This window comes from Coturnix japonica, chromosome 6 (assembly GCF_001577835.2).
Source record: "Coturnix japonica isolate 7356 chromosome 6, Coturnix japonica 2.1, whole genome shotgun sequence".
NCBI lineage: Eukaryota > Metazoa > Chordata > Aves > Galliformes > Phasianidae > Coturnix > Coturnix japonica.
In genome coordinates this window covers 6,311,436-6,339,020 of record NC_029521.1, presented here as the reverse complement: position 1 = coordinate 6,339,020, position 27,585 = coordinate 6,311,436, and the positions used below count along the sequence as shown (strand labels likewise).

Below are 27,585 nucleotides of genomic sequence, written 5' to 3'. Positions count from 1 at the left end.
GTTCTGTATCTCAGGTATGATCACTGCTTTCTGAGATATATAAAATCCCTAAAACTGAGGACTTCTTAGGTGTTAACAGCACAAGCAGACATTGGTAATTATGTCAAGCATTCCTTCACTGAAGTGATGCCTGAAGTACCACAGAGCTGTGTCTTCTGTTCTGCTGGGCTTCTTGTACCTTTACCTTTCAGAACTGTTTGAAATATTATCCACTGCAGTTGCAGGAAAAAAATCTATCCTTCTTGTAAAATCTGGATCCGGTAGTTCCAGATCATTGTAAACTATTTCAGCTTGTCTTTCCCATACTCGGGAAGATATTTGTATTGTCTGTATCTCACGTCAAATAATGTTTTTCTTTCTGCTGAATTCTGCCATGTGTTGCTTTGTTTGTAACTTGCTTCCAAGCCAGTAATCATAAGCACTCCATCTGGTTTGGGAGCAGAGTAGTGATGATGCAAAAGGACATTTCCACTCTTCTGTTTAAAAGAGCCCTCCATCTGTACCAAATCTGCCATTTAACTGAGATTGTAAAGGGTTTTTATTAGGTTTTTCTTCTTCAGAGAGGGGAGGAAATTGATTGCTGAGGATTTTGTTTTTGTTTTGTTTTGTTTTCTTGCATATCTACATGACTGTGTCCAAGGCTCTTTCTCTTTCCCAAGCTAAGAATGACTGTAGTAATGGGTGGGTCACATAATTCATGATGTAGACTAACCAAAGGATCCTGAATTTTCCTCACAAGGTCTTTAACAAGCTGATTTGCTGTTTGTATTGGGTCCTTTGTTAAAAGCATGTGAGATCTCATCCTGAATCCTGTAAAACTGACCATGGAGGTTAAAAAAATACAGTGTCACTATGATTTATGACACAAGCAGTCAGAGCTGAATTTATGGAGGGGAGCGTGCTTAGATGACTTTTTGGTGTTGCAAGCTCTTAATTTTATTTTGTGCTGTTGTTTTGTAAGTATGATCATTGCCTTTTTAAAATTAATGGAGAGATAATCAGGCATCTTCTCTTGTGGGGATGTCACAGCCTGAGCTAGGATTGTTAATAGGCAATGATCTGGGCCAGTCATCCACCGATCTTGTTAGATGTGCCTGAAGCTGAAGAGCCAGGAGCTGGTGAGCTGGAGGCAAAAGGGGCTGTGGCAGCTGGCACAGGCAGGCTGTGGGCACAGAGGTGCTGGGCAGTGGGCTGCTGCCCAGACCCTGCTGGCAGCAGGTGCGGAATGGGGGCTGACCCAGGGTAAATGGCACAGCCCCTGGATGAACCAGAAATGTGGAGTCTGGAATTGTGACGTTTTATTTTAGTGTTTTGAAATGATAACTCTCAGTCCTCGGAATATATAGTAACTCTAAATTCAGCTTTAGAAATTGGATTTTTCAGGATGCTGTGTATTGTTGGGTAGCAGTGGTAGAACACCATCGCCACAGTTGCATGATTGAAATCTCTGCTGCAGGGAACTATGCCACAGATGTGTCAGGGAGGTAAAGTCATTTGAACTGACTTGGTCATCATCTTGTACTTAAATTGAAGTGGAAGGCTCCTCCACCCCTGCAGACTGCTGTTAACTTTAGTTAACAGTGTTTAGTCACTAGCAGAAGTGGATCTTAGTCATAGATACTGAAATGCCATAAGCGCAATTGTGCAGAAGTGGAGTGTAGTTGGTAATAATTAGAGAGCTTTGTCAGTGACATTAATGAAGTCATTTCAGGCTAGATCACCTGAGTGTGTGTCCCACATTATTATTTATCAATACATCCAGGCCTCACATCCTTGGCTTTCTGAAAGACTGAACAGATAACTTGCAACAAGCTCTGCATTATAACCAAAGAGCAACGAGCTGCTGCGTTGAGGCTCAATTTGAGTACATGCAGACATGGAGAAATGTTTTGTGGAAATCTGAAGTTATTCTCATGAAATTTTGTATAGAGGGTATTTCTATATTCTGGATGAAGTTCTGGACATATCTTGTCTGACAAAATGTAACATCTTGGTTATTTCTGTCCTCATCTTACCCCTTGTTCTGCTGGACTGGTGTTGGGGTTCAGCCCGTGGTGGGTTGTCACACAGGATCTGAGTAGAGGTGTGTGCTGTGCAGGTGCCTGCCATGAGCTGAGGTAAAGATTTCCTTGTCTCATAAGGACTGCAAGAAAGCATGCAAGTAAATTCCTGCTGTTGGCAATAGCTTCCATTGTAAAGGAAAAGGTCTGCTTTGCTGAAATTGTGGACATCTTTCATCCTTCTGAAACAACACAGTTTTGTTATTGATACAGCTTTTTACCTCTTGAATTTTGGAGCCTGACGTATATAGAAACCAGCCTTCTAGTTAGAAAATAGCCTCTAAACCAGCAATGTAAATTTATAACAATTCCTCATCAGAAAATCTGAATAAATATAAAATTACCATGGAGTAGGAGGCTGGCATATGTGGTATTCAAAACACACAGAGTGTAAAATGGTGTTATTGTTTCCTTTAGAAATAGTTCAAAGTAGTCTGCATTAGAAAGAGCTGATAAGCAGAATGACAAAAGCTCGTTTCATGAGTGATTCCAAGCAGCAGTGGTTTTCTGATCAGCTGATGTTGCAGCTATTTTGGGTATTCCACAGATCATGATTGCATGCACGGGGAATGATTGGAGGCTGCAAATATGGTAAGCGAGCCAGGAATCCTGGGACACACTTTGTTACTAACTTCATAGTCTTACAATCACTTGTCCTTTGCCATTTAAATAGCCAAGGGAATACTAACAAGTTACCGTGCTTAGTTCTTTAAAAGGAAAAAAAAAAAAAAAAAGAGAGAGAAAAACACTTCCTGAGGCTGCTATTTTTAGCAGTTGTGCAGTGTCCAAAATGTTAACTAATTGAATCATCAGGTTTCATATCTGGCCACAGAAAATGGCAGTGGAAGAGGGAGAATGCTTTCCAGAACAAGTAAGCATTTGAAGATTCTGCATTGAATGAAATCTGTGTATTGACTTGTTTTAGATTTTGAGTCTTTGATTGTGTGAAACAAAAAAGTGGATGTAAGAAGAGGTATGTTTAGGTTTGTGTATGTTGTGTTCTGACATTCGGGTTATGATAGAGGCTGCAACAGCAGTCAAATGGTACATGGAAGTATTTGTTCTCTCCTTCTGAATAACTGCATTCTGTTCAGGGCACTCTACAGATAAAGGCACTTATTAAATTGCAGAAACATTCTGTAACGTTCTGTTCTGTGATCGGATATAATTTACTAATATATATATATATATATATACGGATATATATATATACGGATATATATACGGATATAATTAACTAATTTGGGTGGACGTAACAGTTTTCCTCACTGAAATGTTTTAGCCACCTTGCATATTTCAGGGGGAAAGAGATGATAATAAAAAGCCCAGTGATAAGTACATTTTTAATGGGTATTTTATCAAATAATGCAGCTGCTTTACTGATGATCCATAGGTCAGTTGAACTGAAAAAGGAGCCTGCTACTACTGTGCTGGTAGTGACCTGTAAGGAGGCACCCGTATCGCTCTTACTGTCTGGGGTAGTCCCACTGACCTCCAAGGTGCGCCCTGTGTGCTTTAAAAATTCCTGCTGTGAGTAAGCTGCTGTGAAATGGCATCTGTGTGCCCTGGGAACTGGCCTCTAAAGGTCTCCGTGGATCGAGTTATTCATGGCAGTTAAAAAGCACTAAGTTAGAGCAACCATTGTTGATGCAGCTTTGCTGGAGAACTAAAATGCAGGTTCCCGAGAAAGTGTGGTATCCCGTTATTAATATTGATGAGTGCCAAGTTTTGTGGAAACATCAGTTAACAGCAGTATTTATTAGCTAATTGCCATATCAGCAATGGCTTTGTACTCAGAAATAATGCTGTAGTGAATTCTCTTAAATATGTATGGTTTGGTTTACCTCCTGTCAATGCAGAACTGGGTTGTTGTTCCCTGCTGAAAACTATCTTGGAAATGCTGGGCTTTTTCTAGTGATGCTCTCCTTGTCTGAAAATTCATTTTCACCAGGAATCTCAAAACTGGGAGGGTGTTTATTCCAGGCTTTTTCTTTGTGAAATGTCTCTCTTGTAGGAGAAGGTTTTATTAGATTCTGATGCTTTATGGTACTTGATTAAACTCTTCTGTTTTTCAGTTCTGCAGATATTATTTGTGTTCTCCTGCCTTTTCACACAGGGGCACCGTTTGCTCTGGCTTTATGGGGTTTTGTGCTTAGAAACTGTTGCTTCCGTTAGTATATGCACTGGTTGCGTGTTGATGGTGTAGTAGCTGTTAGAAATGGAGTTCAGCTATGGAGGTGGGATGCGGAATATATTTGCAAGTGCTCTTCTTCTGGTGATGCTTATTTAGAATTATTTTATCTAACACTCATTCCATATATATAGATCTCCTGTAGGTTGCCATGTGTGTTTTAGGTGTAAGGGAGAAATGTGACCCACGTCATTACTTGTTTATCTTGTAGATTTGCTGTTCAGAAGTAATATCATCAATTAACATTGCATACCAATGGCTTATTTTCTCACCAAGTGATAGGAGAAATTCCTGTAGGGTTGGTGGGTAGCAGTCGGCCATAGCCTGTTTCTATAAGCATATAATAAATTAATCTTCACTTTAAAGCTGTAAATAAAAGCTAATTCTAAGCTTATACTTATTAAAATACTAAGAGGAAAGCTTGTTAGCCTAGTTTGAAAACTGTTTACTCATTTGGGAGATAAAATTATTTTATTTGATTAAACAGTATTATTTTCCAAGTATATTTAATTATCTTGCTCAGAAACAATGCTGATTCCCAAGTGATAGCAAATACAGAAGGTTAAGGAGAAGTAAAATGTTCAGACAGTCCCGTTGCTTTTATTTTTGTCAAAAATTTTGAAGCACCTCCTTTGATGTTCAGGTCATCGGCATTCTCCTAAAGGATCCAAACCTTTAGTGCATAGTGGCTTTGAAGGGCAGAATCATGCTGGTTCAGTTCTGTTACTGTAAAGTGACTGTGCAAAAATGGTACCTTCAAATCTGCAGTGAATTCCTAGCTTTATTGGTTCCACTGATGGCATCTCGTTGGACTAGGCCATATATATTTCACAGTAAATCTACAAAGAGGCACCAGGACAGACTGTTCCATGAAGTCTAACAAGCTCTGCTAAGGTAAACTGCTGTTACAGAGCTCACATGGTTCTTCTAAGCAGCCCTACAAAACAGACTGTTAACACAGTTTATGTGCTGTGTTGCAGTTTTTGCCCCAGAAGCCCTCTTAGTACCTGAAAACCTTTTAGATAATTCCTCCTGATCCTTCTGTTTCTGTCCTGTGGAGCTCATAGGGTTTTCCAATCAGGCACTCTCCTTAACAAGGTATTGAGGTATGTAAATTGGAAGAGATTCTTTGCTTTGGAGGTTGTAACCCCGTACTGGAAAACCTCTAATGGTTGTTGGCACTCAGAAACCAGTAGAGGTTTGAGAATCCTTATCAGAGTATCAAAGCTTTTAAACCATAGTAGATAGGTTTTGCAAGTAGCCATTCAAATGCCTCTTAACTTCCAAGGCAGAATTATTTTGGTTTTGAATGAAGGATATATTCAAAAGTGAGCATGAAATGGAAAGATAGAAACAGAGCCGGAAACTTCCAACTCATAGAAAAGCTCTTAATAGTTTGTCTAGCTACAGAAGAAGTTAGGTAACCCACTTAGAGTTTATAAAGCTCATTTACCACAGTGTTATTAGGGAATAATGTAGGGAATAGTTATGTTATGCATGTAGCTTGCTCTGTTTTATTTCCAGTAACTTCCATGTTGTAGCGACATGGACTTCTAAAATGTTTTGAAGATGATTACTGATTGTTTTTTTCCCTCGCCTTTCTTGATCTTGATTGCAAAATCAGGTGCACACCGAGAACACAAGGTAGACCAACTCATGCCTCTCTTATCTGAACAATGTGACTTTGGTGTGGAAATAGCTTTAAATTTGAATCTAGATGTGCTGAAATTCCTTCCATGCTCACTGGGTACTCAGTTTCTGAGAGAGAAAAAGTAGCAAAGAGTAGATCAATGGCATCTCATCCAGCTTGTCTTATGAGTTGTTTTTTGAGGTGAATATAAACATAAGAAGAAGCCCTCCAAGCAGATTCAGCTCTTCTCTAGCTCTTTGTGACTGCAGTAGCAGTTATGAAAGTCAGTGATTTACTTTATGCTTGTAAGTGCATGATAACAAAACTTCAGAGAGTAAGAGATGAGTCATTACAGACCCAGGAGTTGCTTTTCAGAGTTTGAAACAAAGTTTCAGAAGCTGAAGCTGTCAGAATAAAGAATAAATCTTGAATTTTAGATGCAGAAATCTTTTTGCCCTTAACTATATTGGATGCTTTTCATTGATGATATATTTGAGTTGATCACAAAGAGCAGGGCTCTTTGGCTGATTGCTCACTCCCAGTGCAGCACAGGGATTCACTGCTGAAAACAGTGATGACTCTGGTTTTGTGCTCTTGAACAGTGTGTCCCAATTTACTTTGTCATTCAAATTTGTATTTTAATGCACTGCAGTAGGACAACTGAAAAGTCAGTACTGTAAGGATCTGCATCTTCTCATTAAAAGAACATTTGTGTATGTGCTTTTGCAGATGTACATTGATTTGTAGTCCTTAAAAATTCAGCCCTTTTGGTGCTATTAATTTAGCACATGTATGCCTGTAAATGTTTTTTGAAAATTCTTTAGGAGAAGCTGACACATTAGAACTGTTTCAGAGTCTCAAAACATCATCTATACAAGCTGGCAGTGAAGATGTTGAATTACGTAGACCTTTGCCTCCTGTCCAAACACGAGCCTTATGAGATTCGTTTGACGTCAGTTCAAGTACTTTCTGTTGGGCTGTCAGACATTGATCTTGCTAGAACTCCAGGTAAATTGTTCTTATTCTTTGTTGAATATCAGTGATGACAATTAATTGTGGTGACAGGTAGCAAGAAAGTGATATCTTGAGGGAGATTTTCAACATGTATAACATTTGAACGTAACATCCATGTAGCGTGAATGTTAGGCAAGTGTTTTGCATCAAAGTCTGTATGTCTTTTGTGCCTTGAGATATACACACTTTGCTCTTTGTAGAAACTGAAAAGAATAACAGCTACTTTCCATTTCCATCCTGTGTTTGAGTTCCCTTAGGAAGCAGTTATTGGCCATTTAAAGACAGGTGGGGCTGCATTAGTCTCATCACAGTTCAGCAAAAGCTAGTGTCTGCTGGAGAAGACTGCGTGCATAAAGTCTAAGCAACTAGTGCAGTAGGAAAGGTGCATTAGAGGTGCAGTTTTACAGGAGCTATTTCTCATTACATATAAACCACTCAGTCTAGGACTATAAGTACTGTCAAACGTGGTGCTGAACACCTTTTACACTGTAAGGTGTAAAATTTCCTTGTTTGTACCAACCTAAATGTCTCTAAGTCTGGGTCCTTTTCAGTCATCTGCTCCAACACAGGTGGCTCATTTCCAGTGGTAACTGAGCACAGATTTAGCATTTGGCAGAGAGAGCTAGGATTTTACGAGTGATCTTGACATTGATGCATGCTAAACCTTTGTGTCAGCCTGATTTTGTCTTATGGTCCAACAGGGAAAGGGACTTAATTTTTCTTGGATGTTTTTATGTTTTGATTGAAAATTTCTGGAAGGTAGGAGCTGAATCTAAGATGCACCTTTTAAGCTCTGCTTAGGACTTAAATATGTGCAACTGTGAGTAAAAAAAATGTATTCTCTCTACACGCTTGTTAGATTGAAGCGGTAGAAACTTTGTTGTTGCAAGTGCAATTGGTTATGGAGTCAGATACAGTTGTGGCAGAAATGAGGTATTGTAGTCTGACCAAGAAAACAGGTTTCACACAGCCTAAAAACTTGTATTTTTATTATTGTTTTTTAAACTTATGAAAATCTTATCATAGTTCTATAGTTAGAACAGGATTGGTTACAGGAACACAGTATATAGTAGAATATTCGGGCTAATTTATCATGTGCATTACGATAATATGATCAAAGAAAGCTGATGATTAAGTTGCACGATGGGGCAAACAAGTAGAGGGATTTGTTTGGTTTCTGACAATAATGACTTGATTTCTCATTCAGCAGTCAGATTCAAAGAAGGTAGCTTTTCTTAGCCAAAGGATGTATCCTTTGAATTGTCAGGCAGCAGGAAAAAAAGCGTTTCCTCTTGCCCTGTGCTTATGTTTAGGGCTGGGATCCCAAGAGCATCTCTCTGAAGGATAATTAAAAGCAGAACTGGAGATAGCAGTTGGCCCCAGGCTGTCACGTCCTTATCAAAAGAAAACATGTATGGCAGTGTGGTACATAAAGCTGTAGCAGTTTGCATAGAGAGCAGCGTTTTATCACCCAGTCCAACCAACCTCCTTTCTGCTGAAGAAAATACAAGTGAAATTTTCTCATGCGTATGTAGTTATGAGTTAGTAGGGAGAATGGGTGAAGAATCTCCTATAGAAGATTAGATGGCCTGTTTACATCACTTGGTTCAGTCATTGCTGGCCAGTGCAATTTAATTGAAACAAAATTTCATCCCTTTCCAAGTGAGTGTAACGTATTTACCTGGATGAAAATTCTAAATTAACATGAGAACAAAATCTTAAGAAATGCTGTGGACCTTCAGTTTCCAGTGTATAATTCATACTAAGGGCCTTGCTGGGCCTTGCAGCAAAGACAAAATCTATCAGTTTCAGTAAACCCACTCTTATCAAAATAAGTAGTTATCATCTGTTTTCTCAGGTCATCTCATGCTGCTGCAGGACTAGTTTTACTGAGCGTGTTTCCAAATGGAAGTAACGTAAGTTCCTCACTTAAAACGAGGTCATTGCCTCCCCGCACAACAAATGTTAGGCATGGTTAGCATCTTTTAGTTGGGACTCAAGCCAGAATGCACCCTGCTCTGGCACAATGGGAACCTACTGGGGGTTTCCCTTCACAACAGCTACTATTAAAGATGGAGTGAAAAACAAAACCCTGCTCTCAACGTGGAAAAAAAGACTGGATTTTTAATCTGAAAAAGAAGCCACTGTAAGCAGAACACAAAGGGAAAAGAGATGAGCAGTAATAAAAATACCATCAGTATGGCAGAGGGGTTATGCACGTTGAAAATAATGTTCGTGGGGGTCCACTACATGGAAGAACGTCCTCTAGTCCCATGGAAAAGCCCAGCCTGAGCCTGGGCTGACAGTCGATGTAACATTTACTAACAAATTTTGTCTTTACTCGTGATAAATAGCCTCTTATTTCTCCAGGAGTTGTTGGCAAAAAAATACTGAATATTTATTAGCTAGCGTGAGTCAGCATCAACATTTTCTATTTTGAAGCGGAAGCTTAAAGTAATATCCAACTGATGTAAAACTTAGTCTTTCATTTTAACATGAGTGTTTTCAACACTCTTCAGAACAGGAGCATAGTCTCAGGCTGTATGTCACCAGGACTAGAGGACCCTAGGGTAAAGAAGAGATGGGTAAAACAGTGCTGCTGCCTGCACGCCTTGTCCAGCCTCAGCTCAGTCCAGAGACAGCTCTGGGATGAGAGCTGCTACAGCGAGCTCCAGGCTGGGGAACCTGCCCTGGGCTGAAGGCTGCCTGCAGTCTGCTAGTTTGTCAGTATGCGCTGTAGATTTGAGTTCTTACACTGTGGTATGTGGAATGGGAATACAGAGAATTAAAAATATGCACTGCATAAAAGCTCTGTTCATTAGCCAGTCTGCATTTGTGCATTTCTTAAAAGCAGAATTAGTTCCTTTATCTTCCAGGGAAGTACAAATAAGGCGGGGGGAGAAATCTTCCAATGCTGGTACTCTCATTAATCCGCTATTTATTAAATACTGTCTGACTGCAATTCCAGAACAAAGCACTGTGCACAATCTCTGAGGTGTATGTCTCCAAAAATTAAAACACTTGTAAGAATTGTGATTTTAATTTAGGCCTGGGTTTAAAGATTGAAAAGGCAGCATCCATAAGGGAACGCAACAGAGAGCTGTGGAAGGCTTAGGGGAGAAAGCTTGTGTCAAATACACAGCAAGAAGGGCTGCAGTCTTTGTGGTTGAGTGCAAGAACATCTGATGTTTGGGCTGTTTTGATGTATGTCCCAAGTCTATTATTCTCTTGATATTTGTCAAGACAGTGTAGAATCAAAAGCTCATTCTCATCTTCATTTCATGTAGGGATTGATTACAAAAAGGAAGTGGGGAGGGGGAATCAGAATACATTGCTAAAATACAGAATACCTCTCTCAGGAATATTGAGATTTAAGTAATTAAGATGGGAAATGGAAAAAAAAAAAAGAGAAAAGAAGTGGTGCCTTGTGGTTTTTTTTTTTAGGTTCATTAAGGAAATGTCCTATAGACCCAATGCCCGAATGGGGCTTGTCTTTCAGATGCCATTTAGTGTGGGGACAGAGTTGGCTGTTTAGAGCAGTGACCACCCCCCTAAGGAGCATTTACCTGCAAGTGTGTCCTGAGGGAGAGCTGAAAACCTAAGACCCTTTCTTTTGTTTTTCTTCTGTGTTAATTTAGTACATTTAAACAAAACAGATAATTGACCAGTCTTTTACTCAGGCTCCTAGGCATGATGGCAGTCCAGATAAATAATTACTGACATTATTGTTAGGCTTGTTTGAACTCTCAAATCCTTTAGCGATCTGAGCCTCAGCTCTGATGCTGTTCCTGCCTATGCAGTACAGTGGCAATTGCAGGCTCTATCAGTCTTTGTTTTAAACAAAATGCCAATTGTAAATGGCACTTCTCCACTTAATTGTGGTATTTGAAAAATAAAAGGTAATTTTAAAAATTGAATTTAAGCTTTAAATGGAAATGTAAAGTTGAGAGAATTTGGGACCCAGAAAAGAACCAAAACTGTTCTGGTTTGATGTTCTTGATCAATTGGTTTTTTGTGCCCTTTGCATTATTGTTATTAGGATAATATTAGAACATTATTAAGATAACACTGGAAATAGAGTTTGTGTTTAAAAAAAAAAAAAAGTCTTTTTTCATTAGAAATCTTGGTGATTATTTGTGATGAGCTGTAATAAGTAAGCAGAATTTAGATGACCCAAGTCCCCTCCTACTGCTGTTCCCCCTAGGACAGGTTTGTTTGCCCTGGGTTTGGAGAAGGATGAGATTTGATTGATTTGCACTGGATTCTACAATGAAAAGAATGTCAGTTGTAGCTGACTGTGTTCTTCTTGCATCTGGTTTTACTTGAAACTTTTCTGAGCGTGGCTTGGTTGAAAGATCTTGGAACCTAATACTGAGAAGTAAGCTATAAAATGCATTTCTCCTGTTTGCAATCAACAGTAGATACCACTTAGAAGTCCCAAGTCTTGGAGCAGATTAGGAACTTAAACCTTATTATTGTACTCTGGAATGCGAAATCATTTTGTCTTCTGCAAGAGATTGCTCTGGAGACCGTCCCCATGAGATGTTGATTGCAGTCACCGAACCGTTTTGTTAAAACTGTTTTTGTTTATTTGCTTACCTGATTTGGAGGGGAGGTGACTGTCCCCTGTATTCCAAATTGGTTATGGTTTGTTGGTTCTTCTGGTTTTTGGAAATGAGACTCCTTTAAAACAAGAGTATTCTGGTCATTTTGCAGGGTAGAGAAAACTTGTGAGACTGTCCTAAAATAATGCCTTAGTCATAGGGAAACGGGAAGCTAACAATGCTGCTTTTAGAGAGGCTGGAATTGATTTAGGTTTTCAAGAATGCTGGCTCACTTTTCGTTCTGATGTTATAGCTTGTTTCTGCTTATGGCAAAGATCATAATGGATGGAGAGAATCCCAGAAGCCTGACTGAACTTTTGCTCTTACTCTATTATGTTGTCCAGTCTGTGAAAATATCCATATTTCTATGTTTGGTGGCCTAGAAAAGGTGAATTTTTCCCCAGCCTGAGGACTTGGGGGCTTTAGCTAAGGTCAGGTTTCCCTTTTTTGGCCCATAGGGATGTATTACAGCTGGCTGCTAAGGCATCTCGTTCACAAGTTCACATAACGTTCAAGTAACTGGAAACCATTAGAGCAGAAGCTGGGAGTGCCTCCTTAGACAGGCTGAGGTATAGGTGAGTTTGGGTTGTTCCCAGCATGTTGCAGGGGACAGTTTCTCTGGATGCTCCCAAGTTCTCGCTGCATGCCTGTGCTGCGTTTCCCTTCTGCTGCCCTCCTGCAGAAAGGCACTGGGTGGCAAGAGCCCAGGCTGCTTCTGGTCACAGCTCTGTGTCCCTGGCCTTCTCTCCTGCCTCCTGGGGGACCTGGCTGCTGGTGGCACTTGTGTTGCTGGGTAATTTGAGCAAAAAATAATGTTTTGAGTGGTGATTGGCAAAAAGAGGCATTCTGTTTGTTTGAGACCTTTTGGGAATAGATTTGTGCATTGCTTAGCAGCACCTGAGCAAGCTTATTTGAAACATTTTTATGTCTCCACACTGGGAGTATAACCTAACTCTTCTTTACAGCAGAAGTCCTTAAAAGACACGGGCATAGCTGTCCTGCACAGTGCAACAGCCATTTGATGCTAACATGAATATTAGCTATTTATGGTTCCTTCTTTCTGCTTTCTCTCCCCCTCCCTGTATTTTGTTGAGCAGATAGAAAGGTTCAGATGTGTCTGAGCATCAGCAGTGTTTCTTGTCTCATGTGAATAGGCATGACTGGCTGGAACTGATTTTTCCAAAGCAAGACACTCTGATGTGTCCTTCCCCACTCAGAAGCAGCTGTAAACAGCTGATGTTAATTATCGTCCACCTGCTGACTGTGCCAAACAGACATGCCATTACGCTGTGACAAAAAAGGCTCCCAGTCTATTAAGCCCTCCCTCATACCTTTGGTAATGCTGATAAAATGCTGACCTGGTTTTTACCCCAGTGGCTGCTGTTGCTAAGCACTGAGAAAATGACCTGTCTCCTGTAATAATCTGCATTGTACAGTTCAGATGATCTTCCCAATGAGATTGTTTTCCTGCCTCTCTCCAGGCAGCTATTTTTCCCCATAGTCTTTACAGTTCTGACTGTGCAGCTTGTAGCAGCATCTTGCTTTTCATAGAGCCTAATTAAAAACTGGTGTTGGAGGGCTGTTTTGTTGGAACCACATCATAGAAATTGATTTGTAGTGATCAGCATAGCGTACTTAGGAAATAATGATTTAGAGCAGAGAAGGTTGTAAACCAGTAACTTACCACAGGAAGCGTAATGCTCTGTGCACAAAACACAGAAGACAATGAAGAGTCCATAAGTAATAATTCTCTCTTAGAGAGAGAGAGCTGCTTCTGCTGAAAGCATTAGTGAAAATAGCCTTGTATCTTGTACTACTACAAAGAGGAAAGCAATCTTCATGCAGCTTGCCATTTTGCTGTCATTGTGCCCAAGATTGCTTCATCCTATACAAAAAAAAAAAGTAACTTCAAATGGGTTTGGAGTGCTTGAACAGAACATCCAGTTTTGCAGCAGCTGAATTGACAGAAGTCTATAGCAAATCTAAAAGATGTGAGGATGAAAATAGAGAGTTTAGGCTGCATGGGTAACTGAGCATTGGGGCCACAATGTATTATATTTATCTCAACTGTTACTGCTTTTATTTTTTTCCCTGTAAAGATAATTACCACACTTTTAGAACCTTAAAGGGCCTTAAAACACTTAAAGCCATAGTGATGTAAGCCTTCCATGAAATTATACTGAGGAAAAACTGTGACAGTTCCTGGAGAAGAGGACACAAAAACATGTGTTGACTTCCCAGAATGGCAGGGGAAGCTGTGGTACAGATAAAATCAAAGATTTGTCCCTCTTGAAAGCTAACCCAGTTCATTCCACTTGCTCCAAGGCAGGATCAGCATTATCATCCTTGGTGGGTATTTGCATAACTTGTTAAAACTCTCTGAGGGGTGGGAATTGCTTTCAGAGATCTTTCATGTCTTAACCATCCTTTCTGCCATACTGATATTCAAGCTAAAGTCATAAGAAAGAAAATTTGAAAGACTATCTTTAAAGGAAGATCTGAGAAATAATTAAAATTCTGTGAAGAAATAATGGTGTTGTGCCTAGGGATTTCTGAGCACTGAAATATGGGCAAATACTGTAAATAAAATGTGCCATAAAGTCAGGGAGAATGGGGAAAACAAAGTAATCATTGTAAAGTGCCTTCACTTGTAGAATTAAGTTTTTCGTTCAAGTAGTCCAGTCCTTCATCACAGAGTATTCTGCTTTTTAGTCTATCATGTGAGATCTTGCAGTAGCAGTCCAGTCTGTTCATTTTGACTTTGAACATGATGTGGCTCTCTTGGAAAGAGTGGGATGGTTTCCTTGGAGTCCTGTCCTATGCCTTTCCATGTTTGGCTGGTTACCAGATGTATCTTCGGTTACTAGCCTTGCATGTTGGTCACTGCTGCATAACGGACATGTATTTGTGAAGTCCATGTTGTGCTGCCTTGTCAAGAGGACAGCTTCCTTTCACCAGTGGGAGTTTGATCTCAAGCAAGGAGGGCAGGGTTTGACCCATACTTGATCAGGCGTTTTGAGATCTGCTCTCATCCAGGTAAATGTATGCATAATACACTGTATCATTAGTAACAACTTTGTCAAGAGAATATTTTTTTATATAGTGCTGTGTTTTTTAACAGATTTTTTCTTCTTTCTTCTAGTCCGACACAAATGCAAGTTACTTGAGAGCTGCTCGAGCTGGCAACTTGGAAAAGGCTCTTGACTACTTAAAAAGTGGAGTGGACATCAACATTTCTAATCAGGTTGAAAAATATTCTGATCAAATTTTCTGGATAAATACCTCTCTCCTTCTTTCTTGAATATGAGTATACATTTGTACTTCATGTCAGCAATAATGTGTTTGGTTTCAGATGAGTCATGTTTGCATATCTTACCGAATTCAAACATTTACCCCTTACCAACACATCATTCCAATTCCACTTGGAGAACGTTATGCTATTTAACACTATCTTTCATTCCATTTGTGTTGTATTATGTCTTGGGCAGCACATAGAACTTGAGACCCCAGAGTCTATTATATCATAACTCAGTTTGTACTCTTTTCTTGCGATTTGTTTGTTATAAGGTTCACATAAGAATAATTTTTGGAAGCAGTCCTCTCACTGGGATGAAATTTTTCAGCTCCTGATGTGTAATTTGCTACAGTGGAAAAGCTATGCCAATCTTTTAAGTTGCATTTCTTTGTTTTCTGTTTTTCTTTCTTTTGCTTTTTTTAAAATCAGAATGGTTTGAATGCACTCCATCTTGCTTCCAAAGAAGGGCACGTAGAAGTTGTCTCTGAACTGATACAGCGAGGTGCCAGTGTGGATGCAGCGACAAAGGTCAGTCAAACCCACCTGATTGTTCTCTTCTCATCACACTGATGCCTTGGATGTAAGGTGTCAGCCAACTGATTGCAGACATTACTGCAGCAATAACTACTTATTTTCCACTAGTCAAGTGGTCTCAAGTATTGGCAGTAGGAACCTGCTGGATTGTAGTGAATGCCTGAGAGTACTAGGGATGTGATTAACTCGACAAACTGGAGATTTCTGTGTTGGTTGCTTTTTGTGTTTTCTAGACTTACTCATTAGAAGTAATCAATAAGAATATTTAATCTCAGGAAATACTGCATTTTAAAGCAAACAGTGTTCTTGATAATACTGTCGTGTATTCAAGGTCAAGTTTTGTACTGTACTCAAATATTGCTGGTTCTTATTTCAGAAAGGAAACACAGCATTGCACATAGCATCCCTCGCTGGGCAAGCGGAAGTTGTCAAAGTATTGGTTACGAATCGGGCCAATGTCAATGCACAGTCTCAGGTAAAGTAATATTAATTTCTCATTTGGGACTTTGAAGAACACTGCTGATGATAAAAATCTTTCATCCTTTCTGCTGTTAGTAGGTTTGTTTGGTAGATTCATAGTGTTCATGCTGGCCCTTGAAAATTAGGTGTGATAAAGTCAGTATTAACTCTGAATTGAACACCTCATTCACCAGTAGAAAAAGCTTAGAAGTAACATCTCTGTTTTAAGCTGTCCAGGAGCCATGCATACACACCCCCCTGGGGTTGAAGAAAGCAGAGCCAAATCCAGGGCTGTTTGGAATATAGTTGTATGGTTCTTTAACATGTAGCACAGCAAAGCATTTACCCTTCAGCTTTGGAACTGGCCTCCAGTGTGTCCTATGAGTTGCTAATTGTTACAGGGACAGAAGAGGTACTGATAAAACCAGAGAGTGGGAGAGAACTTTTTGAAATGACAGAGATCTTGTTTCACATGGTTTAGTGTCTAAGGCTTAATTGAGACCTTCCCCTTTCCTTGTATGAATAGATAGGAGCAGCATATGCAGAGCTTTTAAATTTGGTGAAGTCCTTTGAAGGGACATTTAGATAAATCATAGGAAATTTGAAATAAGGAGAAACGGTGTTAAAAGAAGCAGAAAGAAAAACACTCTGGCTTAAAAAGTATATAACCATTGACTGTTAGAAGCGAGAGGTGGCCATGTTCACAGGTGTTCCTGGGGTCCTGTCCTGTTCATGGGTGAGTGTCAGATAAAGATCAGATTAGGAGGTGGTATTGTCGTCTGGCCCAGTATTGCTTTTCTTCCATACGATGAGGGTTTGGACATGATGGATGATGTTTGGGAAGAAAAGGAAACCTAGGAAGCCTCATTTAAAAATAATTTATAAAGATGAACGTTTTAAATAAACATTTTAAAATGGTCTTTCAACATGAACAAAATATTTAAGAGAATCTCTTTCAGGAATATTAGGTACTTGCAAACTATATTTCATGTTCTTTTGCTTGGTCAAATGAGACATTGTTTCAACTTTCTCACTCTTTTATACTAGCTAGGTATGCTAGTATTTAGTTCAAGGCACTACAGAGTTTGAACGTAAGGAGAAAAATAGCAATAATAGTTTCAATTAAAAATTTCTAAGCAGAAACATTTCCAGTGGTTTTACTGTTGGAGAAAAGGATCTTTTCTGATTGTGATTTAGAACTTATGTATTCAGCCCTGAAACTAAAAATAATCTGAGATTGTAAACACCTTATATAACTGCACTGTCTGTATACCCTAAGGTTTTGCCACACGTTACCCTAATTTTGCTAACGTGAGAATAGTAGATTTTCTTTGCCATTTGACTACTGATGTATATTGGCCACTCTACACCAATACCTGATTGTGACATTGCACCTGGGATCGGTCTTCCTGAGGAGGCCCTGTGGTCCCCGGAGCTCCCTGTTAACTACCCCTGGACCAGTTTTGTTTGTGGCTCTGAGCATAACTTAAGCTGTTGTAAAGCTTGTAATAACATTCTGCTGGTTTTTACATACCCACACAGACAGACCACCTGAAGAAGTTTTGTTTCTTTGTTTGCTCTAATACCCTGTTTTATGTCACTTTGGCTTCATTTCCTCCTCCCTTGAAGACAACAGCTCAACCCTGCTCAAAACACTAGCATTAGGAAGGTTAAATCTTTAACCTTCTTGTGCTTCTGGAAAATAATATTAAAAAAAAAAATTAAAAGAGTATAAATTTTGTACCTCTTACAGCATATGAGCTTTCTTGTCAATTTCTACTTCTTATTTGATTGAAATGGAAAAGCAGAGCATGGGGGAAAAGATTACGAATACCCTACAATAACTTTAGCACAGGAAAAAGGGTTCTGCTCTGCCTCTGGATACTCATAATAATTGGTTCTGAGAAATGTCACCTATTAATAATTTCCTGAAACTAATGATCAGGAAGTATTGAAGTATTTCCTGCTTGTTTTCTAAATGCAAATGTTTAAAACTAAAGAAAATTAATCTTAATTTTCAGTGGAGTTAGTAAATAGGCATTGAGTGTTCCATGGAACTATAGGGAAAAATACCAGACTCTGCTATTCACTATAAAAATTATCTGTAATGTGACATATTAGATACCTCATAGAGCACTTTATGGTGTGTTTGTTTGTTTGTTTCTTTTACCATGAAGCCAAACTTTAACTGTGCAGTAGCTAAACTGTTAGGTCTCATTTCTGGTGAGAGCAGTGACATATTGCTTTGCCTCTGGTAGAACTTCAGCATACGCTTCACGCTTGTAGCGTGCTTTACTGAATTGAGACCAAATTACCCAAATACCGGAACAGCAACAGACCCTGCAGCCTGTGTGATCCTTGTAAACATGTGGCTTCACAGCTGCTCGGTGTCTTCCTGATTGTAAAGTTCCTCTTGGATCAAGCATCCACATGCCATTTCCTCTCCAACTGTCATTTTTTCTGAGCTCCTGTTTGCCTCTGCTGCCAGTGAAGTCCACATGCTTGGCCCTGGGTCACCAACACTCTCCTGTGCATCCTGGTTGGATGTGTTCCATACAACACTGCCCCATTGCTGTGACAATCAAATGTGTCTTAGCCATTTTCACCGTGGCTGATATAACTTAGCCATCATTCACTGCTGCAAGTCTTAGACTATAATTTCTCTTCATCACACCGGCATTCAGAATGTTAATGTCTTGATGCAAATGATGCAACTATATGGCCAGAGTTGTCTCAGCCCATCTCTGGTTGTTTGGTTTCCTGCAGCTAGGTCAGTGTCCTCTGTAGCTGCACTGCTGAGTTACTCCCCAGTTCCTTCTGCCGTGCTGAAATGTCTGCTCTAACCATGTTGCAGCCCTGAGGGTGCTGACACAGACTCAACTAAACCCAGTCACATGCACACACTTCCTGACCTTCTCATTGTTGAAACCTGATGGAATGCCTCTTCTGTTATACCTGTTATTTTTAACTAGCCCTTACCTCCTGTTCTATTCTGTTTACTTTGTTGGCTCTTGCAGAATGGAATGAAATGTTTATGAAATGCAGCACACAAGAATTGGTTTTGTTTTTTTGCCATTGGAGTTGCTTCATTGACAGCAAGCCCAGAAGCTGTCTGTGGTTGTTTTTCATGTTCAGGACAACACTAAGCTTCTGTCTTGTTTTTGCAATAGGACTACTTGATGTGGGCCTAGTTACGAAGAAGTGCAATCTCTAGAAATGTTGAAATACGCTCCTGGGTTTCTGCTGGCTCTTCTTTATTCATGCCACTCAAGCTCAGACTTTTCCTGTCTTAGCTGTATGACAGCACGACTTCAGGGTTTGAACAAGAAACACTAAGTTGTGGTGTGAATGACGTGCTAAACTTCATTTTCTACAGTGTGAGTGCTGTATAGCCAGGCGAGCCTTGGGGGTCTTAGGAGGGAACATATGAAGAAAAGAGCTGCTTGGTGCCATTGCAGCTGGCAAAAAGGATAATGCTGGAGCATGAAGACAAAAAATATATCATAAATCACAGAACAAAGGAATTGGTTGTTTTTATTGCTGGTTCATTTGGTTGTTTCACCTCTACCAAACTGTTTAGTAAATTTTATACGCGTGATGCATGTTGTTACTGTAAAGTGAATTTATCCTCTGGTTCCTGACTGTTGCACTGAGGAATATACAGTGCTATATGAAAGCTGAGCAATTTCAGGTGCAAAGCAGCAACTATTTGAATTCGTCTTCAAGTACTTTGAAACCAGTACAAGTATCATGATTTCATTTTGCTGTTTTGGTCTTGTGAGTTATGCCAAAGCTCTGCAATTCACAGGACTGTAGAGAAAAATTAAACCCTGGAAATCCAATTCCTGAAATGCCTGTGTGGAGTTAAGGCAAAGATAAAAGCATTGACTGTAAGTGGAATGCGCTTGCCAGAGAATGAGTTAATCCTTTCAGCCTATATTACTAGTATGGCATTGATTGAAATCACTCACTTGAGCATAATTTGAGAAATGTTTTAATGTGGTCAGAAACACTGATAAACCTTTGTCTCGAACTGCTGAGAACCAGTCATCCCGAGATCTCCTGATGCCAGAAATATGAAGTAGCTCAGTGACCACAAGCAGGCTGTGTTCTACAGGCAGCTCTTTGAGGAGATACAAGCCATAAATAGGAGGTGCAAGTGAATGAGAAGTGAAAGGTAATGGAGAGAAGAGAAAAAATTATTCTTAAGAGTCATCGACCTTGCTGTTTCTATAGATGTGCATTGTATTTGCTTGTTCTGTTTTGTATTTTGAGCTGCAGTTACATTTATCAGGAATCAGAGCTTTTCTCTACCAAATGGTTTGCTCAAACTGACTTTTAGTTTGACTTCACAGTAGAAGCCTTTTTTTCAAGTTTTCAGCCTTGAGGAAAGAGGACTGAGGCGGGGGGAATCTGATTAATGTTTGTAAATACCTTAAGTGTGGGAGTCAAAGGGACATGGCCAACCTCTTTTCAGCAGTCTGTGGGGACAGGACAAGGGGAAATGTCCGTAAACTGGAGCATAGGAAGTTCCATGCAAATCACAGTATCACAGTCTCGTGCGGGATGGAAGGGACCTTAGAGATCATTGAGTCCAACCCCCGGGATTTGAGCCTCCTGTGTAGCAGAGCGGCACTTCTACCACTTGCGCCACTTGAACCTGGGCCTCCCCCCGGTGGGGAGGAGAAAGTGCCTAGGAACTTCTTCATGGTAAGGGTGATGGAGCACTGGAACAGGCTGCCCAGAGAGGTTGTGGATTCTCCTTCTCTGGAGATATTCAAGACCTGCCTGGATGCCTACCTGTGCAACCTGCTGTGGGGAGCCTGCTTTGGCAAGGGGCTTGCACTCCATGATCTCTAGAGATCCCTTCCAGCCCCTACAGTTCTGTGATAGATATAAAAGGAGCTTTCCTTGCCTGTCTGTAATAACTTTATGATTAACTGAAAGATTCTACTGTGTCTTTTGAAGTAATTTTCCTTTTCCTATCTTCCGTTCAATCAAGGGTGATCATGTCACTGACTAGTATGTGAGCATGTAGTTTGTTTGTTTTCCTGCTAATCTTCCCAAGTTTGACAGATCTTTGCTATGTATAAAAAGTTTGTGAAGTGTTTACACTCCTGTTTTTCCTGTTTCAGAATGGTTTCACTCCCCTGTATATGGCAGCCCAAGAAAACCACCTGGAGGTTGTGAAGTTTCTTCTTGATAATGGTGCCAGTCAGAGCCTTGCCACAGAGGTAAATGTTTGAGTTCTTGAGTTCACGTAAAAGATATAATGCACTCAAGTAGTAACCCTTGCTAGCTTACACCAAGCTTGTCTTTCAAGTACAAAATTAAAGAGCAGAAAAACTCTCTGTGAAATGTGCTAATGAATATTGAGTTATTGACTTTTCAGCAATTTAAACCACTTGCAATTTCTAAAATTTTTTTTTAAACATGACTTTAACTAGAAACAGTTCTAAAAATAGATCTGTTCTTAGTCATTACAGGTAATCTTTCAGGTTAAGTGCTCAGAGAAGCTGTGTGCATGATACGAAAATTCTGCTTTCATTAAAAGTACTGACTAATATAGAGAGCAACCATAAAGCAAGAACAGTTTATATTGCGGAACCAGCTCTGGGATATCAGGGAAAACCCAGGGCTGCTAAGTGCTTGGAGTACTTTCTGAGCTGCGTTTATTGCTAAGTTGATACCCTCTCTGCAGCATGCAATTATTCTGTCTGGTCTTGCAGTGATAATTGCAAGCTGACAGAATGATGGAAGATCCATCCTTGAAAATGTTCTGTGATGGTTCTCGAACAACAGTTTTTATTTCTAGTTTAAAAAAGTAATTATAACTCAGTGAGGAAACTTGGAGAAAGTGATTATAAGAATAGCAGACATGTTAATAGTCCTAAAAATAGTCTTAAAAAAGCATTTCAGTAGTACTTCATTCCATCTGTTTAAAGGGAAAAAAAAAAGTATTTTCTCTCTATAACTTTTTTAGGAACTTGGCTGCTTCATCTGAACTGGTTCCACAGAACCAATAATGCTTGAGAAAGTTGCTTTTTTTTTTTTTTTTTGCAAGATGCAGGAAGCAAAATTACTTCATTGCATCACTGTACATTGTAACGTCACTGCTTAGTGATGCATGTAGGGAATCTTCTCTTTTGATGACAGTATTGTAAAAATTGCGGATCAAAAGTTCTCAAAATGACTTACAATGCTTACAACAGGAGTTGTGCCCCGGAAGGTACCTTCTGAAAATGCTCAGAGGTAACAAAATGAAATATTTTTAATCTAGAACATCAGTTCAATAGCATAGCTGTTGGAATATTATTTTGTATTGAAAACAAGGATGTCATGGGATGCCCAGAAACATGAAGTTGTTTTAGACTTTTAAAAATATCCGTGCCAGTCTGATTTTCTTTAAATAGAATTACGTAGAATTGTGCACAAGTACTTGGCTTGGATTCTTCTACGCTTTTCCTCCTGACCTTTTTATGTCGGCTTAGGCTGAGCTTTGTCCAACTCAACCTCATATCCATGTGTAATTCCTCTGAAGATTCGGACTACAAAACAACGTTGCATTTATTGCCTTGTTTGTGATAATTGCTTGGGTGTTTTTTTTTCTCTTGGTTAAAATTTTTATTTGAAAATGTAATTTTGAAAGTCTTTGTTATTAGATAGTTACTATTAACCAATTATTTATTAATATAGCTCTTCAGCAGAGGTGTTTTAATATATATATAAAAAAAGTAGATCCACATGCTGTCTTTAAATCATTCTTAGTTTTTTGTGGTGTTTGGTTTTGGTTTTTTTTTCCCTAGAGTGGGATTTGCTTTATGCTTTAAAGTGTAGTTGCTAATTATACTACTGACATCAAGATACTTGCAATTGCTTTTTGTGGGCCGGTAATTTCAGATAGCACGTGGTGGAAATGCGTTCTTGTCATTGCTAATATTCTTGGTCGCAGTTTCTTGGCTGTGGTACAGTGATCTCTGCACAAACTGAATCTGTGGGCGGTCCTCATCAGAGTTGGGAAACTGGAGTATAGGATATAGCAGCTATTTTGGTGTTGAAATGAAGTGCTTCCATTTGTCCACTCACTTTTCCCTAGGAAAAGGGGAAAATGTAGTCCTAGGATTTTTTTTTTTTCCTTCTTTTTAGCAGCATTTTTACCAGAAGAGAAAGTCTGTTGAGGAGAGATGCTGGTGATAGTTAAGTCACTTGTCTCTGAAAAGCAGCTGACAGTGCCACTGCCATTGGCTGCATAGAGAGGGAAGCAAATATCTCCTGGTCGCTATGTGTGTGCTATTTCTCTCAAGGTTCCTCCAGGCCTCCATTTCTGCAGGTACCGTGTAGCTATATTGTCAGAGCCCTCTGGTGGGGATATCTGTGGCAGTCTTGGCCTGTAAAGCTGCAAAGCATTTTTCATACTGTGTCCCTGCCTGCTGGAACATCCCTGGGACCACAGCCCAGAGCCGTGCCCCACCTCTACAGAAGGGTGAGCATCATGCCAAGTGGAAGGCTGGGATCAGTGAGTTTAAATAAATAAATCATTCAGCAACAAAGAGAAAATAAACAACAACCAGCACCTCCTTAAATAAACAACTTATTAGGAACAAAGGAATTTCAGTGAGTTTTCTTCTAACTTACCCTCAGTTTTTTGAGAAAAATGCTGTCTTTCTGTCTTTCTTTTCTTCCCTTTGTTCTCTTATGATTAGGTTCTCTTTGTTTTGGGAGGCAAAGAAGAGATTCCTTACTGAAAACAGTATTTCTACCTACAAAAGCTAAAATGTTCATATTTGAACTCTGCACTTCTGGCATTGTAGGGATTGACATACTTCTGTGTTGTTGCTGTGCTGCTGTTTCACACTTACACAAACATACAGTTTGATCATGGCAGAAGCAGTTAGAAAATAATACAATGTGTTCAATACATACCACCCTGTAACGAGATCTAGTAATAAAAGCTCTGAATGTACAGATCAAGTGTTAGAAGGAATAACCAAATAAATACCTTATGTAGTATAATTTGCATTACGATTTTTGAATAATTTTGGGTTTTCTATTGGATAAAAGCGATTCCAAATAATGTCTTCTAAAAATCCACAAAAATATAATTATAAAAACATCTCAGACTGTACTTTTCCCATGTTTGAAGAATGCACTCTAAAATCTGTTAAACAAAAGTCTTCTATTTTTCAGATCTTCTCCCACATTTGTTTGGTTTGCCATTTACTGGTCTGAAAGGAAATCACTTGTGTTCATAAGAGGATTATATATCACTTCTATACTTTGGAGTTGTAGTAAAGCAATTGCTATATTGGGAGAATGTGCCTTCTTGTTCAGATATTACTGTGTTATTGATAATTATTGTTTAAATATATGCAGATATTATTTAAAATCCAAATTTAAATATATGAGAGTTGAGATGAAATTTAATAATAAAATGGAAATGTATGTTTTAACTGGTAGCTTTGGCGAGGAAGGATGATAATTTGCTATGAAGAAATCATGTTTACTTGTAACTTTTACATAGTGCTAGCTTTTTGTGTTTCTAAATACTAACACATACATTTGTGCATATAATGAAATGTGTAAAGTGAATAGTTCATTGTTTTTTTTCCAAGTCAGTTTTGCTTGTGTATGTCTTTTAATTTTACTGTCACCGGTGATGAGATCACTTCCAATTTGCACCGCCTTGAGATTTTGGAATAAGTGTTGAGCAGCCTTGTTGTATGTTGCAGGATGGTTTCACACCTTTGGCAGTAGCTTTACAGCAAGGTCATGACCAGGTGGTTTCACTGTTGCTTGAAAATGATACAAAAGGAAAAGTCCGTCTTCCCGCTCTTCACATCGCTGCTCGGAAGGATGATACAAAGGCAGCGGCTCTGCTCCTGCAGAATGACCACAATGCTGATGTGGAATCAAAGGTCAGTTGTAAGGAAGTAAGGTTTTATGCTGCTAAGTGCTGAGCATATCTTGTGTCTAGTGAAGATCTTCCTTTATTAAAGTGTTTGGCTTATGAGTTGCACATGACTTTCTCCTATAGCTTGTGACTAAAAATAATGTTTCATTAGCTTCTCTTGCCTCTTTTTTTTCTTTTTTCCTCACTCCCTTTTTGTTTGAATCGGGGTTAACTTCTCTTGTAGAAACTTTGCAAATAGAAAATAAAAGCAAAATATTATTGCAATCGTTCTCTTGAAAATGGAAACCACTGTTGAGGTGGTCTGCTGGAGAGACCATACAATTAAGTCATTTGATTAGTTGTTTGTGAAATTGCCACTTTAAGAACTCTGATAAACATGTAACAATTAACATTCGAAATACTCAATCATTCAGCTTCCATTCAGTCAAGCTTTCTTTGTGCCAGTTGTGCTGTCGTCTGAGCTGCCATCCCACATAGCAATCATGAAGCTTTTTGCATCCATATCACCAGTGGTGAACTAACCGTTCATTTTTTCCCCCTCTTTGCTTCCAAATGTGTTAACCTAGATGATGGTGAATAGAACAACAGAGGTATATATAAATATATATATGCATCATCACTCCTTCATGACTTAGTGCTGCTGCATCATATTTTCCTCCTCCTTTCTGCATCGCCTTCTATAGGATAGATACCTGCTTTAGATAAAATGAAGTAGCATGTGCCAGAGAACACTGTAGTTTAGATACCAGGGCTTTCTGCAGCTGAACACTAGGGTTTAAAAATGAGAGCAAGTGTTCTTGGGTGCCGATTGCCATCATAAATGAGCGATATTATGTAAGATGGAGTTTTCAGGGATTCTCATGGAGTCGACATTTACCAGATGTGTCAAGAGCTGCAGACAACCCTGTTGTGTTGTGCATCCAAGACTGACTTCAGGCTTCTGCATGACACTTTCCTTGATGGTGTCAGCAAATGGAGTGATCTGTGATTTTAAATCTGCCAAACTCCCGAAGCAAGGCAGTGGCAAACTTAGCATGGCTTGCTAACAATTTAGAAATGCATCTAGTTCCCATAAGGTTTCATACTTTGCAGGACTGATGGAATTGCTGCATGTTTTAGCATTATTTTAAAAAGAAGTAAAACTACTTAAATATGAAAATAATTTGCTGAAGTGATATTATCGGTAAGGAATCTTCTAATTAGGTTGATAACTTGTGGTGTCTGAACATAACCCATTGTGATTGCCCTCAGTGGGACACTGATCTTTATGGTACTAACCCTTGGAAAGAAAAAAAATCCATATTAATCATTCAAAATGGTCTTTGATGTTGTTTTCATTTGCATCTACTTTGAAACTGTAAAAACAGTTAGCAAGTGTTATCAAATGACTTGTATCTGAACTTTTGCAAAGAATCTCTTAATAAATTTGGCTTGCGATTTTGACCTAATGCCAATAACTAGTAGACATTAGAAATTAATGTATTATAAAAGACAGATCAATGTTTTAATAGTCACACTTTTTGCTGCTGTTTCTCCTGAAATATCTAAAAGTTTTATTAGTTCTGATCTTCTAGAATAATTATGTTCATTTAATTTATTTTCCCTCCTGCACTGCAGTATGATTTTATGTAGAATTTCAGAGAGTGAGTAAATAATTGTCAGTGGGTGAAAACTAGTACAGATTTGGAATGGTGACTTGCAGCACACTCCTATTATTAGCTTTAGTCAACGATCTGCTACAAATTTTGGAGTACTGAGCAGATAATATATATATACACATATATATATGTTTGTTTGTTTTTCCAGAGTGGGTTCACACCCCTTCACATAGCTGCTCACTATGGAAATATCAATGTAGCCACATTGCTGTTAAATCGAGGAGCTGCTGTGGACTTCACTGCAAGGGTAAGAATGGAATCATAGTTACTCTAGTTTACTTAATCTAACACTTGGAAGATGTGGAAATGTGCAATGTACTTGCTAGTGGAGAGGTCTGACCTGACAGCTTGTTTTGTTACGTTAAAATGTAAAGAGGGGATGTCCATGCTTCTGATCCTGAACTCTTGAAAACCTCTGTTTATTTTCATAGTTAGTGTTGTGAAAGGCAGGCTGTTTGGTGAGGATACTACTTCTGCCTGTAACTTTAACATATGGCAGGAATGCTGTCCCTGTTGAATTGTCCTCAATATGCAGTTGTTTCCACTGAACAGGAAGGGAAAGTGTTGCTGGTGAATAAAGCAGCTGTGCCTTCATTGCATATGCGAGTGTCAGATGATGCGTAAAGAAGATCTGAGAAAAAAGACAGGCAGAAGAGGAAGTGAGGTGTAGAAAAGGAGGGGAGTTGAAGATTGAGCCTTATAGCAGAAAGCCATGCTAAGGTGGGCGAAATAATCCTTCTGATCCCATAAGCTCTGATCTGAAGTCAAAGGAATAGCAGGATAGTTCCTCAGATAAATGGGAAAGGAGACAAAGCCAGGATTAATGTAGTGTGGGAGCAGCCTTTCAATTAAATTGGGGGGAAAAACAACCAGCAGTATTGAAGGGGGAAGTTATTTGGCATAGTGTCTGTGATTAGATGAAACTGAACTGTAATATTCAACAGTTTCTTTGTAAAGGTTTTGAGTATGCGCTGTGCATGTTGCTTTTGCAGTGGAAAAAGTATTATTCCACTGTTTAAAGCATTTTGTCACATAGCAAAAGCAAAATGTAGTTTTTCCTCTTACTTTAGTTAATATCATAGAATCATGGGATGGTTTGGGTTGGAAGGGTCCTTTGGGATGATCTCATTCCAAACCCCCTGCTATAGGCAGGGACTCCTCCCTGTAGACCAGGTTGCTCAAAGCCCCATCCAGCCTGGGCTTGAACACTTCCAGGGAAGGAGCATCCA

The 27,585-nt window shown here is 39.2% G+C and overlaps 1 protein-coding gene across 1 annotated transcript in view; it reads left to right on the top strand.

Moving 5' to 3' along the window:
• ANK3 (ankyrin 3) overlaps positions 1–27,585 on the top strand; it is a 192,715-nt gene that overhangs the window by 40,428 nt on the left and 124,702 nt on the right. The window contains exons 2-7 of the mRNA XM_015866239.2: positions 14,642–14,743; positions 15,224–15,322; positions 15,705–15,803; positions 20,923–21,021; positions 24,517–24,702; positions 26,505–26,603. Coding sequence (XP_015721725.1) covers positions 14,642–14,743; positions 15,224–15,322; positions 15,705–15,803; positions 20,923–21,021; positions 24,517–24,702; positions 26,505–26,603 — 684 coding nt within the window. The remainder of the gene's footprint in view (positions 1–14,641; positions 14,744–15,223; positions 15,323–15,704; positions 15,804–20,922; positions 21,022–24,516; positions 24,703–26,504; positions 26,604–27,585) is intronic.